The sequence below is a fragment of the Aptenodytes forsteri genome, unplaced genomic scaffold, assembly GCF_000699145.1.
Source record: "Aptenodytes forsteri isolate BGI_AS27 unplaced genomic scaffold, ASM69914v1 Scaffold309, whole genome shotgun sequence".
NCBI classification, from domain to species: domain Eukaryota; kingdom Metazoa; phylum Chordata; class Aves; order Sphenisciformes; family Spheniscidae; genus Aptenodytes; species Aptenodytes forsteri.
The window spans coordinates 4,744,303-4,759,747 of NW_008795857.1; the positions used below are offsets into that span (position 1 = coordinate 4,744,303).

The window sequence follows — 15,445 nt, forward strand, 5'->3', positions numbered from 1 at the left end:
GAGTCCGTGTCTGAAATGCTGATGCAGAGTTTGATTTTTTTATTTGATTTATTGTGCCACCTCTGTTTCCATTACCGTTTACTAAACTACATACAAGACAATTTATTTGAAAATAGAAACGTTGTTAAAATACAGCAATCCAGGTGCTCCTTTACTGTTGCTACAGACTATTTAGCATCTGTTTCTGTGAAGATTGCCTGGTGTTCTGAGAATCAGGCAGAGTAAGGACGGGAAAGAAAACCACCAAAACAGAGAAAGGAAAAAAAGCCCTAAGCAGATACAAAATCCAAGAATTGCAGATGGTTACAGAGCCAGAAACCTCATGCTCTGTAGAACTGTCCCAGACAGCAAATAGTTGGATAAATCCAGACTGCCTCTAGACAGTACAGAACACAGCCCCACTTGCTGCCCAGCATTATCATTTTGTTTTCACAGGTAGTATCTCCTCCACCTGGAACAGTTTTATTTTGTGCTGAAAACAACAGTGTTCAAAAAGTCTGTTTGAATTCTGTGGTCAACAACTTGGCTCTTTGAGAGCGTAAGACTGTACAGCACAGGCAAAGCTTGTCTGTGCACATCGCAGAACTGTCACGGGTGCCAGTCCGAGTCTGCAGAATAACTCCCCAGAAAACTTACAAGTCATTGTAAATCTCACCACCTTCTGCTTCAAGTGCAAGGAGATTTCCACCAGTGTGCATCCTCCAGAATATATTTATATACAGTAATAATAATATTCAAACAACCCTCTCCTCTCCCAGATGAAAAAGTACACTGCCCAAGAGAGACATCCCATGGCACGTGAAACAAAGCCAGCATGAGAAAATAAACGGCTTATAGCAAATGTTACTTACATCCCTTAATGCACAGCTTCCCTCTGAGATACTGTGATAATGAGCATAGTTTTAAGAGCTGTCGTAGGACCAGACACACCCTATTCTTCCTTCCCCACATCTAATCCCAAATAACATTCACATATGGGGACAGCCAGGTTATCATCTCAGACTGACTCCTTCATTGTTTTGTGTTGAGCTATTCATTACGCCCAAGAGCTCTAATACGTAAACAGAGAAAAGCTGCACAGAAGCGTAAAAGCACCTTCTCACAGATGCACACAAATGTTCTTGGCAAAGGAAATCTATGCTCTACCGCAAAATACTAATTCATCTGGCCTGTGTGGAAGAAACCACCACACAAAACCAGTGAGTGAACGGCAAGGGGACGAGACGAGCAGGTCTGAGGGATCACTGCTTCTTCCACGTGAATGTGATCTGAGGGAAAGGATTAGACAGAACCTGGACATTGGCTTCTCAGATTACTCAGTGCTGATTTTGCACTTTGTGATACTGGTAGTAAAAACAATGTTTTTCCTCCTGAAGGAAGCAGTCAAAACACCTGAAAATCCATAGCGCTGGACCTCTCACGTACATGAGAGTTGGGTAGTTTGAGGATTGTGCAAGACTATTTTATATTGCACATTTGCCAATGCAAAGTTGTTTATTATCTAAAGAAGAATAAAGAAATATTGACAATAGAAACTTGTTTCCTGCCACACTGGTCCTTTGCCAATCAAGTTGTGGATGTCTGCATTGTTAGGTCTCTTTATAAGTAAATTAGTGGCGACAAAATGATGAAGAGCTGTTTTAGGCCATATTGTAAACTTAGTATCTGTTACAAGGAGTTGTAACTATATCAAGGTCTTCTACAAGGCTATACATATAAATGTAATAATCCATTAACCTCTTGAAGTCGATTATGCTTAATTAACTGTTAATACACTCTAATATTTCAATAAATTATACATTATTTGCATATAGAGCTTTAATACAAAAGCTTACAGAGCATTAATAGTCTTAAGTCACTTTAGAATGTATACACCTATACTCCTTATATATAATTTATATCATTTTTTGATGCATACTGTGATGATTTGGAATTACCTATACTACTCTCTTAATACTGTATGCTCTGTTTAGTTGTCCAAGTAGTGTAGACTTTTGTAATGTGTTGATTCAGTTACTAGGTGCTCAGGAGATAAACCCAAGGAGAGCAACAGCAACCCACATAAGAAACCAACAGTAGACATTCAGGACCAATAACAATGGCAAGTTATCTATGCCACCTTGCTGAGCTTGCCTTTTTTTTTTCCAGGGAAGAAAAGGCTGGGCAGAGAGGAGAGTACAAAAACTGAAAGGCATTTGGGGAGGCCACAGTCTGGAAAGATCACGAGAACCAGCGTTTTGAAATAAGGTGAACTAGAGACTTGGATGCCTGAGAAAAATGAACCCATCAGAGTCCCCCTCTGGAGGACAGAACAAGTTACGGCAAGACACATGTGTACATACAATTTCTGTTGTTTTAAACTTTTCCCCTTGCTATGCTATGTTCCTACAGTTCAAATTAAAAATAGTGTATTTTGGGTCACTGCGCTCTATGCTGGTCGCAATTTTCCAGGGAAGGGAACTAAACGAACAGAGTGCCATAAGATTTGTGGGTAAAAGCATGACTGGTGCACAGAAAGTTGCAGCAAGTATACAAATGAGAGAGCAGCATGATACTGCCCTAGGGACATGACAGTAGGAGACAGATCAAGGCGGCGGTAAGAGGGCAGAGAGCAAGGGAAAATTTGTAACTACCCCTGAATGACAAAAGCATTTTTATTTGTCACAGAAATTAATGCTCACTTGCAAAATAATCTTTCATGTAAAGTAAAAAAAAAACAAACCAAAACCCCCTCATTTTCTGTAATTCACAATCAATGATAAAACCTTTTTCTAGATGGATTTATTTTCCCTGCTCGCTCATCTCCTGGCTGTGATCAGGGACAATACAACTGTGGTTCAAGAGGAAAGAGACTTGTGTTTTTAATATAATTTAGTCTACATTGCTCCATGTGTTTCTAAGTTTTTCTCATAACTTGCAAATGAAGCATTGAGACAGCTTGTTGTATAACTTAGGATAGCTATTATAAAAGGAAGCTGATGTATGCTTCCAAAAATGTAAAGGACATTTTTTAAGTCAGATGCGTGCATATGAAATAAGCGTGTTAGACGCACATGCGTACTGGCACAGATGTTAGCCATAACTGGTGATGAAAGCTAGGCTGACAGAGACAACGCAACATAAATTGGATGGACTGACTGGCTTTTAGGTGCTTGTTAGCACAAGTGCAGCTGTGCAAACGTGCATCGAATTTGCATATACAGTTGTTGTAACTGTGCAAGCCTGTGTGGCCTTATTTGTATTCTCTAGTCAGAAAAAAATACTCCATATTTCATGTATTTAAAGCAAAATATTACATAAAAAAGCTTTTCCTGACATAACCATGAAACAACTGCACCACAGCCAATCCTACCTCCTGCCCATAAAGCAAGCATTATTTCTGTTCCAGCTCCTCAGAATTGTCGCCATCACACACACAAAAAAGAAGCCAAAGCTATCAACACCAAGGCAGTTCCTTCAAATTATTTAAGAATGCAACAGTTTCACCATGGAAGAAATCACTGGAGAGAAGGACAAAGCCAAGAAAGCATTTATTACATGTAATATACGCCCCTTCCCAACCAGAGGTTCTGGACATCAGTCTGAATTGGTTAAACTTACACTCTCTGAGGAGATTGCATCATCTGTGAACCAAAGCTGAAGATATTTCTGCTCTACATTTAGATCATTTGACATCCTCCATGAACAGATGCTGAGGTTCGTGGTGAACAGCATTCATATATATTCTACAACTCTTGGTGCTAAAGAGAAAGGGAAGGGTACCAGTCTTAAAGGATTTTTTTTTCATGAGTTAAGAAGGATATTCATATCCTCACATGGAGATACTCTAAATTAAATCACTGAGGAAAAGCTCACAGTGGATGTAAAACTCTTGTTAAAATTGAAGTAATTACCAACCTGACTATTTCAAATCCTCTTGATTTTGTTCCTCAACTAAGGCTGCTCAAATTTCCTAAAACAACCTCCTCTCTCCTACTGCTCGAGGTAGATTATTAAAAGTTGTAGTAAGAGTCAGATTGTTTCTGCCACAACCTTGCAAATGGCTTTCTGATTCCTTGCTGACTCCCAGGTACACTTGGAAAGTGAGGTTCCATGAGGAAAACCCTTCCAAAGCATGCATTCCCTACATGTCTTTCCTAAAGTTCAGAAAAAGCACTGAAAATCTTCATCAACAGAAATGAAAGCAGCCAAAAATCTGCACAACTGAGCATAAGACTTTGAATATTCAAGGCCCAATCACTGTAATGTTTTGAGCCCAAAAGATAATCCATTTGTCCAGAGTCCTTACCAGAAAGGAAGGAGACACAATGCCATCCTAAAGAGAAAGATGAACAATGGTCTCCAGAAATTAATCCAGTGCCTCCCTACTGATCTTTACCATCTCAAAAGAGGACAGATGGAAACTCATCCTTTACACACATTGGTTTTCCCTGCACTTCCATATCTTCATGAGTGACATAAGCCAGGACTCGAAGGGAACACCATGTTCTCATAACGTGAAAGCTCAGCCCACAGCTAACTCATAATGTTTACAAAGGATACACTGAGTTCCTTGCAATAAAAATGCAGTCCAAACAATCTGTCCTGCCAGAAGGCTTAGAATTCAACAACTACATGTAGGCATCTCCAAGGGTCTGCACCTGAATTAGTCATCCAGTGTCCCTTTTTAGTCCATGGAAAGACATAACCACTTCTAGGACACCATCTCATCCTAAAGTAGACGTCTAGAACAGGTCAGAGGAATCTAACTCTCAAGGTGCCTATTTCTTTTTCCTGATGGAAGGGGAAACTGGTAGGACCAGCACAGATGTGGGTTTCTGTGTAAAAAACCATGACGTTGGCCAAGAGAAATCCTACATGATACAACACCCCAGATGATTCATGTTACCCACTAACCTCAGTGTTCTCCTAGTTTGGGCTTTGCAAATGCTAAGGTGGAGATAAAGAGAAACTTCAAGTACAACATGAGTCTTCAGCAGTTCTTTATGTGACTCCTAGTCCCACAGAACATCTGTGACATCTACGGACTGGAGTTCTAGTCCTTTCTGCAGATCTTCTAAACATAAAGTGGTTCCGTAAAAACCCACAAACTACCAGAACTTAAGACTTACAGTAAAAGAGTACAAGGTATGTATAAGGTTACACAAATAAGCAGGCTGATAAACTGAATGCTGATGTCTTTTACAGTTGCCTAAGAATGTGTTCATGACATTATCTTAGTAGTCAGGCTACCAACAAGTTCTTAGCTATAGATGTAGTAATGTTCACCCCCCCCAATAAATAGTTATTAAAACATCTGTTAAAACTGCAGAGTCCCAGTCCTACCATACCCCCTTTTTCCATATTAAAACTTCTCCAGGCAGCCACCTACAGAAGGAGAAAGAGAAAGCACCCTCCTTAACAGACTGGCATATCTTTAGTTCAAGGGCACCTAATTCCACCTTCCTAGCATCCTAAGGTGTTACTGAAACAAAGGTGGTACTGCACTGCAATAACAAACTCCAGGACAGGTTTCTGAAGATCATTTTACAAATACGAAAATAGGCAGTCTCCCTAAATTAAACACTGACCCCAGCACACTACCTTACTCAACATTTTCTAGCTGTTACTTCTATCTCCTCCCTTCAAATTTCCTGTACTCTGTAACAATATACCTTGTGTAAAATCCACTCCAGTCCCATAAGGGTCTCGCAGGAGCTTCTGGAGGCTCAGCAGGTTTATAATTCAGGTGTTACATGTTCAGATTGACATGAGATGTGTATGGCCTTATTTTAGACTCCAGATTTTTTCAGTCTTGGCCAGTTGCTCTGTTTTCTGGCATGGATGCTTTGACCCAGGTGCTAAACCCATCGGTGCCTGTCCTGCTGCCAGTTACTAGAGCGTGGACTCCGGATGGAAACAGTTGGGTCTTAGGGCACTAACAGTAAATTGACCAAGGAAGCAGAACTTCTGAAGGCAGGTTGCCTGACGTGTTTTTTTTGGGGTGGGTGCAATGAAGAAAGGATGTTTTGCTTTTGTTATCTAAAACAAAAGTATCCAATTTTCCTCAATTGGTCAATTATTGCAGATTGCAAATGAAAAACCTCAAATAACGCAGAGGTTTCTTAAGGATAATTACTAAAAGTTCTTTGGGCAAGTACAGCCTAACACCACAACGAGCCCAGAGAGAATACATTTCTGGAGTTAACATTTTGGTATTGGATGCAATCTGTGAAAGCCTTTATCTGTACTATGATGATATCATAAGATCATAACATTAGAACCAATGTAATTGAAAGCAATCTGTCTTTGCTTCCTTTGTTTAATGACAAGGAGGCATGCCCCGCAAAATTGTTTGTACAAGTAAGATGTACTCAATCACATCACTACAGTTCATGTTTGCGCTATTTTGATCAGGATTTTGAACTAAGTGTTTTGAGTTTGTTCCTTGATGTTGTCATCAAAATACTTATCAGTCTTACTGTTGTTAAGATGTCACTGTTCAGTTGCAATACTTCAACAGGTGCTACTTATTTTTGTCTCAGGCTCTGATGTTTAGTGTCATTTTCAGTGGGGTTTGTTTGATCAAGCACCCCTTAGTAGTTTTTAGAAATCCTAGCAACTACTTAAATTCTGGTTTCATGCTGATGAAGGGCTGGATTTCTTTTTCATTTATATGGATCAATTCTTATCAAAGTTCTCTATCTTCCCGCTGGTTTTATGCTGGATGCTACTTAAACAGGACATTTAAATCTTGTCATGAAAAATGGAAGTGCTTTCAAGAAAAGCTGGGACACAAAAGTTAGAGGTTATTTTTGTTAAAGCGTGAATTTGTTCTAGAAGGGACTTGCAAATGTATCACTTATGGTGGTCTGTATTTCCTTCTTTCTAAGTGCAGCATCTAGATCCTCAAATTCAAGAGGAGTATAAACAAGGTAAAAGAAAACCACAGATCAGTGAATGATCCGTTCTATGATCCATCCTATTTCATGGTGAAAGTCTTCTGGTGATAATGCTTTTCACATCCCCAGGTCTTCTATAACATGTGTTACAAATCTTCAGAATGCCCCTAACTTGGGAAATAAGCAAACACCTTCAGTAGTAAATCTGGCCAACACAATACACAAGTATTTAAAACCGGAGAAATTCCAGGTTCCCCAGCCAGGACTTGAACCTGTGACCTGCTGGCCCAGAGGTGTGAAAGCACTCTCTCGAGCCAATGATATCACTTTAAATACTACAAACTGAAGACATGTCAAATGAATCATTTATTCAGTTCAGTCAGCTTTAAATTTTTCTCGGTAAATGTTCCTGAAAACAGAGAAAGGCTTCCAGGTTTCTGTGTGTGTGCGTGCACGTGTGTGCGAGGACACGTGAGCATATACCACCTCCACTAAGAAATGTAAGCTTGTATGTTTGTTCTGACATAATAAAGATTCAATATGCTTTCATTTTTTTAACCATCTATGTTCCAATCTATAATGATGTATTTGGGATCAAAGTATGCCTCGTAGTTTCAGTTAAAGCAGATAGTTTGCAATGCATGTTAAACTTCACATAAAAATTATCTTATGTCTGGAGGAAGAAAGATGTTATGATCCAACATAATGCTCTTCAGCTTTGACTGAGGGTCATCCAAGTGACATTTAGCATCATGTTATCCATCAGGAACATTTATGTCATTTTTTTAATTAATTTCTCAGGTTTCTTCATAGAGCTAGTTGGGATCTGCACGCCACTGCTGTCGCAGGATTGCTGCTCCAGAATCCTGTGGTCCTAATGATCAAAATCCATCTAATTTCAAGCCTAAATATGTTCAGACTGAACTTGTTCCAATTTTTTTCCTCACATCAGCACTGTTATTTAACTTAAAAGCTTGTGGGAATCCTCCATGATAGGATATGTAGTGGAGAGTCTTACCATTTGTAGCCTTCGCTCTGCATCTAGGCTTGGCTTTTTTCATCTTCCCTTGTAAGACAGGTTCTCCATTCCCTGACCATCTTTGTAGTCCTTCTCTGTTCCTTTTCAGATTTATCCTGCTTTAACTGTAACTAGCTAGAAATCTTCAGAAGCAAGTCTCGTACCTACCTGAACTCTCTCTACTGGGAACAGCTTTCCTTCCTTCTCCCAGGATTGCATGCTTGCATGACACAGATGGGTCACTGTCACCATGTGATGAACTTTATACAAAGAAAAATTTTATTCTGCTCTATCTTTCCACCTGAGGAGCTCCAGGTCATAGCAACAATTCTTGCTATTAGCTATTGCCCTGTTTTGTTTTGGTTTGGTTTTTTACTATTACATTTCATTCTATTGCAATTGTTATTCTAGCAAGTGTAGTAATTCGATGCCTGGGAATGTCATCCTGTAAGATCTGTTCTGACAAAGACATTTCAGAGATTTCCATATCTTATAAATCAAGCTGCTGTCATGCCCTGTTTTTCTTCTTCAGTCTCTTTCTGGGGCAAGCATCAGCCAGCACTTACTCCAGCCAACATCATCAAAATCAGGCGCTTTTTTCAGTTGCTGCACTTCCAAAGCAAACTCAAACAAGTAAAGATCTATAAGAACAGGTTCAGGGACCTTGCAAGTAAATTATAAAAACATAAAACCCAAGCAGACACAAACAACCACACTAATGCTTCACTGAGCTTTTCTATGTAGTTTTAACTCCAGGGTTCTTGGTACAAGTAAAACATGTACTGCTTTAGCCACAACATTATGGTTAGAGTAACACAAGCTCAAGTAAAAATCCAGGTATGATCAGAATAAAATGCTTTACTAGTGTAGCACAGTATTCCTACATGGAAAACCATACTACTGAAAGACACATTTGTAGTAAGAAAGCTACATCCAAACTAGGCCTTGGAATAGTTTATATGGGGGAAGAAGTTAGTATGGTACCAGACTGTGTATACCAGGGCTGACATATCCTAGGCACAGCATGACACACACCTGTGCTGCTTCCACTGGTCTCTTCTCCAGTCCCTAGAACTAAGTCTGTGTGCCAACGACACCATTTCTCTCTATATCCATTTAGCTTTTGTAGTCACCACAAGAAGAAGCTTCTACCTGAAATATCTTGGAACAATGTCTAATTTCTAAACATGTAAACAAAATACAGTCTTTGAAAAGTATGACTGTCAGTCAGCTTTCTTTAACGTTAAGTTATATTCCCTGGAAAATCTTCAGTCCTTATTGGTACTCCATTTCCCTTATCTATCCTTATCTATCTTAAATTGCTCATCTATACATTTCATAACATCTGAGCATATAGCCATGCTATAACTAATATAACATGCAACAACAACTCATGCTTTGATAGGTTTAGTGATTCTAAACCACAACTTACCAGATCCTTATCAAGCAAACACATCTAATTGCAGCCAGCCTGGCAGAATATCACACTGAAAAATGCATCTGAATGTATAACAGCAGCAACAAAAATCCAAAAGTTATGTAGCCCGTTGAGTAGCCCGTTGAGTACCATGCGTGTGTGTGCACATGAACTGCATCTGTATTTTCGTAGATGGTTTTTAATTTGTCAGTCATGTTAAGGAACAATGCTACCCTTAAAATGCCCTCCTGTTTCCACCAAGGTTCTAAATTGCCAATCACTGATAGTTCCACCTGAAGGAAACAGGTCCTGTAAGTGCCAAAAAATAAAAGCAGCTACATTTTCAAAATCTAGACTGTAATGATTTCCCCTTAATTAATGAGAAAAATTTCCATTAGTTCTTGAAGGGTTAGGTTTTTTTGTTCTTTCTTATGTTAGTAGCCCTAGTAGAAATACAAGGGATTAAACTGATTAAGTATTTCAGATTTCATTCCAAGAATTGACATGTACGTTTCCTTACCTGACTCTTTCATAGGACACAGTGCGCACTGCATGCCCCAGGCTTCACCATATAGGCAACAGCACTCAGTATACGTCGTCTGCTTTCCAACCAGAGGTCGGCTACAAACAAAATCATCACTTAGATGCTGCCAGCAAAGATCCTGGTAGACCTCAGTTTCTTCAGTTTGTTCTGATGGAGAAGACCGTATTAGATCATCATTGCAGCACAGTTTTTTAAATAAGATACTTGCATAATGCAGAGTTTTCTAAACTTAGATTGGAAAAATAACCTAGCTTTACAGACTTCGCTGAATACAAATTTAAGCTTAGAAGTCATGACCATTTTTAAGTGCCTGAGGTGGCTCATCCCTTGAGTGTTCAGCTTTGCAAAAATCTTAAAAGGTTCTGATTTGGTGCTATTAGGCCAACTTAAAAGCACATTGGGTTGGACACCCAAGAAATAAAACTTCCTAAATCAGTAGTCATTGCTGAACGCTTAACACTGACTCAGCTCTGCTCTCATGGAAGTTAACAGAGCTTGACAAAAACCAGTGTTAGGACAGGGGTGAATATTTGGGGAACTCCATCCACGGAATGAATCTTTAACAGTTGTTACTTTGCTTTTCTTATATTGCCATCAATGGCATCTGAAAGAACTTTTACAGCTAGGGCAGAGCTGAACAAAAATTTTACATGGGCTCAACGGGAGACCGGACAAATACTTGGAAGAGAATCCCATTAACTAAACAGACAAACTACATCAGGCTCAGGAAATCCCCTGAGCTGAAAATAGCTGGAGGCTGTGAGTGTGCTGGGGAGGGTGAGAAGTACTGTTTATCTGCTCTTCTAGTCCCTAATCATCCACTTACAGCTATTGTTAGAGACAGAATACTGCTGTGAACTACTGTCACATTCTTATGAACATTAACAAAAACATGTATTTTTGTCAAAGCTGGAATATTTCAAAGGCATACTAGTTCTGACAAAGATCTCAGTAGGAACAATTCCTAGTCCTAGCAATCTCTGATCACTGCTGATCAGAGGGAGAGGAACTGTAAACTTAATCTTCCACTTGGAATGTAAAAACCTCAGCACAATTGTTTTGTAAAGACATTGGCAAGGTTTTGATTTTGTTCCAACATAGAGTGAAAAATGAGTGTTGTCACAAACCAAGGTTCTGTTTTGTCTGTGCATGTCTATTAACTGCATTTTTACATGATGCACTGGTGCATGGGTGAGTATAGAATTGAAACCTAGCTCAAGAGTAAAACGGTGAGTTCTGAAAGCGCAAAGGTGATCAGAATTTAGATACCTATTCTACTAAGAACTTGCCGGAACACACAGTGAAGAGCAGCAGTGGGTCTCCGCAACCAACTCCAAATTCTGCTGGCAGCAAAAGAACCAGCCTGCCCCCTCCTCCTCTGCGTTAGGGAGGACATTGCCAGTAGTGATACAAGGCTTGAGCACTTTGTGCTGGGTGAGATCATCATTGCTGTATCAGGCCAATGTCGCACGACGGAAGACCCTTTGGGCCTTTGCATTCTCTTCACATCCTAGATGAACCCAAAGGACAATACTGCTCTTGGTTTGCTTAACTGAAGATTGAACAATAGAAGTGCTGTGGTTCTTTCACAGTTTCAGGCAAGAGGATGACCACGTTACTCCTCAAAAGTATCAGTCTTATAATTTGGAGTGACTAAAGCAGGCACTCAGTCTGTATTCCCATTTCCTTTCACAGAAGCATCTTAGGAAAATTCATTGCAAGTTGCAGGGACCAGAGGTCTGGATTTATGGCTATACAGTGCCAATATTAATCAAACCCATTGTAACATTTCTTTCAAAGATGTGTGTGGCATAGACAAAGCTGTGCAGACTGCATAATGCCCTAGGTTTCTGAGACGTTTCTAAGAATCTCATAATATCTAACATTTTTTCTGAAATCAGTGTCTACTGAAATTAAAAGAACATGCAAAAACCTTACTTCAGCAGTGGTGCTGCAGCCCACAGCTTGAAAATGTGAGCTCGATGTACCCTCAATATTAATCAATTGAAAGCACAGATACAATTTCAGCTATTTCCTCCTATATCCTGTTATTCCTGGTTTTATTCCTTGCTTTGTTAGAAGCAGTCACTCACTCGGAACTGAATCTCCAGAGTTAGCCCACAGCCAAACCCCAGCCTTAGTGAGACAGCAAGCAAGCTGTGCCTCGTTACCTATGAGGCTGGACGAGGCAGACACAGAGCTGGTGAATCAGGGGACTGAAGACTCCCCAGCCCAAGCCTAATCTCGTTAATAATTCCAGCAATCTCCTGTCTGCATTGGCAAAGTGGAGCCCTGTGGAGTCCTACATCACGATGCCTTCTGGATCAACAGGTGATGGTCCAAGCATTGCCTTCCAAAATCCTCCAAAAGAGCAGGCTCATCCAAGCATGACCCAGTCTAAGCTTACTGGGGTCTATAGCCATGTCAGCACCACCTCGTAGAGGTGTACTCACTTCAGTAATATGTATAATGGATCATACCACTTGAATCTGCTGGTCTGATGCATCGCTTTTCTGTTGCGTCCAGAACCATTGGGTGTGTACAGAAACAGTTGTAAGATCCTTCTGTGTTAATGCACTGGCCATCAATACAGCTGTTTGGGTCCTGACATTCATCCGTGTCTTTAAAATGGAAGGAAATGTATCAAGGAGAGCCAGCACAAAGTAGTCGCATTGTGTTAATCCATGTTTATATTTTCCTATATTAGGAGCAGATTTCCCTGCATGGCTTCTGTTAATTACCACAAATACCAATTGCTGGCAGCAAAATCCTGCCTGTGCCCATGGAGAAGGACAGACAGATCAGCAGGATGCTGACCTCTAAACCTCAAGTACTAGGGAGCATCTGGATGAGGAGGCTTGTTGGGGGGGTTGGAGTGCCAGGCATACCCTGCATCCAGCACAGCTGCAGCCGCTTCCCACGTTCCTACCCCTTTAGGACAGTACCAGCAGGCATTAGAGGTGGGCATACTCTCTGAGACTCTTCATGAGGTGGTCAGGAGAAGGGATCACCTTATCTAGCCACAGTAGTTCTATTCCTTAGTTTGTCTTGGAGAGGAAAAGCAGAAATTTAGCTCAAAAGGAAGAGCAGGCCATTTTACTTCAAATAAATTACATTAAATCAGCAAAAACCCCACCCTTTGTAAAGAACAACCAGAGAATCCCACGGTGAAAGGCTCTCTTATTGCGGTTGCAAAAATTACTTCCTTTCATTATGCTATTCTGCACATTACACATGGTTTTCTGCTTACAGAGCAAAAGCCAGGGTCACAGTTATGAGTAATTTTCAGATGAATACCAGAACCAAAGGAGTACAAGGTTGTGCAGACTAAAACGGGCTTATCAATGACCTGAACTGTAATTTCACATTGCATATTAACTCCTTGTGGAAAATACCTGTCCTTGAAAAGAAAAATCTGCGTTAATTTGATTAATTATAGTAAAACCAGCACACTTACCAAATGAAAGGTGAGCTTCAACATACGGGCTTTCACTGCTCACCCCATGTACAAAGAACAGAAGGCTAAATTGTACCTTGGCAGAGTGAAGCAGCAGTGTGCATATAAGGAGGGAGCCACCTCCGATCACTTTATGCTGCCTGCATAAATGGTGGTACCAGCTCTAGAATATGCACTCAAAGGATCATAAGGGGCTGTTTTGGAGATGCAAACTCCTGGGAGCAATTTGCTGAGAAAGGAAGCAAATAAAGCAAACCCTGCTCTACATGCCATTGCCATGTCAGCCAGAATTGCTGCCCCGCCAAGCAGAAGGGAAGGGAAATGACCCAGTGCCTCTTAAAAAGCTGCTACAGGAGTTCGGAGGCCCGGTGTTCCTCCCCTTGCTGGGAATACCGCAGTTCTGATGGGAGTCTGCTTGTTTTGCCCATCTGCATACCATTATAGTGACAAGACCACTTTAAATAAACTTACCAAAGCACTGGAGCTTAACAGGGTCATAGTATGTGCCTTGTTTGCAGTAGCACTCGTAACCTGGCTGTGTATTCAAACAGAAGCCATTTTTACAGATTTCTTGTCCAAAGAGTTGGCATTCATCAGCATCTGGGGAGAAAACATTAAAGGCTGTGTTACCATAATTATTATGAGGCCACACAGAGGAGCAAGACAGAATAAAGCCTGTACACTTCTCTGTTCAAGCAAACTTCACTTTAAACAGAGGGCCCCAGGAGCACAGATACCCACAGGAAAAAAAAACCTGGCATGGAAGAGGCTACGATGTGCTCGTAGCCAGAATGGGAAAGGGAAAACTGGTAGACCATGACCTTCCCTTTCCCTTGTCAGAGTAAGTCCTGTGGCACACAGAGACCAGAAGAATCTGCAGCTCCCTTTTCTTTCGTTTGGTACCACATTACTCTTAGCTCCAAGCAAAACAGATGAAGAATATGGCCTGTATTTTCCAATATAATTTGCTTTACCCAAGGGATTCCCACCATGGATCTAATTTAATCACACTAGCTAATTACAAAACTAACTAAGCAGTTATGCTTATGGATGGACTTTGTGACTGCTCTCCTCTCTCCACACAGTTTGGTGACTCTGCTGTGCATGGTAGGGAATCTTCGTATCTCCACTGCTTGTGACTTCGTTTTTCAAAGCTATATGCACAACTTCTGTGGAGACTTCCCACCATGTAGGAACAATTGTGTCTGTTGCTAAATATAAGGCTGCAACTACTATAGACCTAGTGACAGCTGACAAAGAGAATCTACCACACTTTCAAATGAGGCTAAATGTAAGGGAGGTTTCATGGAAAATATATGCCAGCTCATATATAGCTTTTCACTATTGTACACATTTTTTCCCAGTCTTGTATTTATGTATTTGTTACTCTTGGAATTCCATTCACTTCCTTTTTTCCAGCCTACTTTTCATTTGCTAGACCTACCTAGAATAGTCTGTTAAATCTAGGCTGGTATTAAAAATGGCAATAAAAAGCACAATGTAAAGTAGGTGATTCTCCTCTCAATACCAGTTGTCTTAATCCACTGTCTTCTATAGATTTACTCCCCATTTACTCTGGGGCAACACAGATTTTAGCCCAAAGCTGTAATTTCCAGCTGTACAGCAGTTTTAAAGGTTAATTATTCAAATGGTTACTTTTTCCAGAAGAACTGGAAGTGCTACAAAGCTACTTAGTTTTACAGCCACTCTTGCAGCCACTAAGTGGCTTCAAACATTAAATATTTTGACTGTTTAGCAGCAAGAACAATGCAAAGATTAATAAGAAATGTCATGTACACATCTGCCTTTTCCCTGTGGAACATGGATTTGTGTCTGGGGAAAAATGGGAAAGCCTGGAAGTAGAGTCAAGGAAGGCTAGCTGAGTATATTCACTTCTGACAGATAATTCCAATTAAGAAAACAGGAGTTGCTCCTACAAGCAGAAGCTTGTGGACAAAAGCAACAGGAACATATGAGTTAGTGTAACAGTTACTGAAAGTACTTGTCCATTTATTATTTGTCCTTTGTGCCATTCCTACAGTTATTACAAAATAAACATTGAAAACAGAAAAAGTCTTATTATGGCAAGGATTTGTGGAAGATATTTCCACATGAACTATTTCCACAC

General features: G+C 40.3%; 1 protein-coding gene across 1 annotated transcript in view; it reads right to left on the bottom strand.

The window, feature by feature from the left end:
- Positions 1 to 15,445, bottom strand: part of LTBP1 (latent transforming growth factor beta binding protein 1) — a 147,397-nt gene that overhangs the window by 7,107 nt on the left and 124,845 nt on the right. The window contains exons 24-26 of the mRNA XM_009283777.2: positions 13,789 to 13,917; positions 12,341 to 12,481; positions 9,837 to 10,007 (exon numbers count right to left, since the gene is read on the bottom strand). Coding sequence (XP_009282052.1) covers positions 9,837 to 10,007; positions 12,341 to 12,481; positions 13,789 to 13,917 — 441 coding nt within the window. The remainder of the gene's footprint in view (positions 1 to 9,836; positions 10,008 to 12,340; positions 12,482 to 13,788; positions 13,918 to 15,445) is intronic.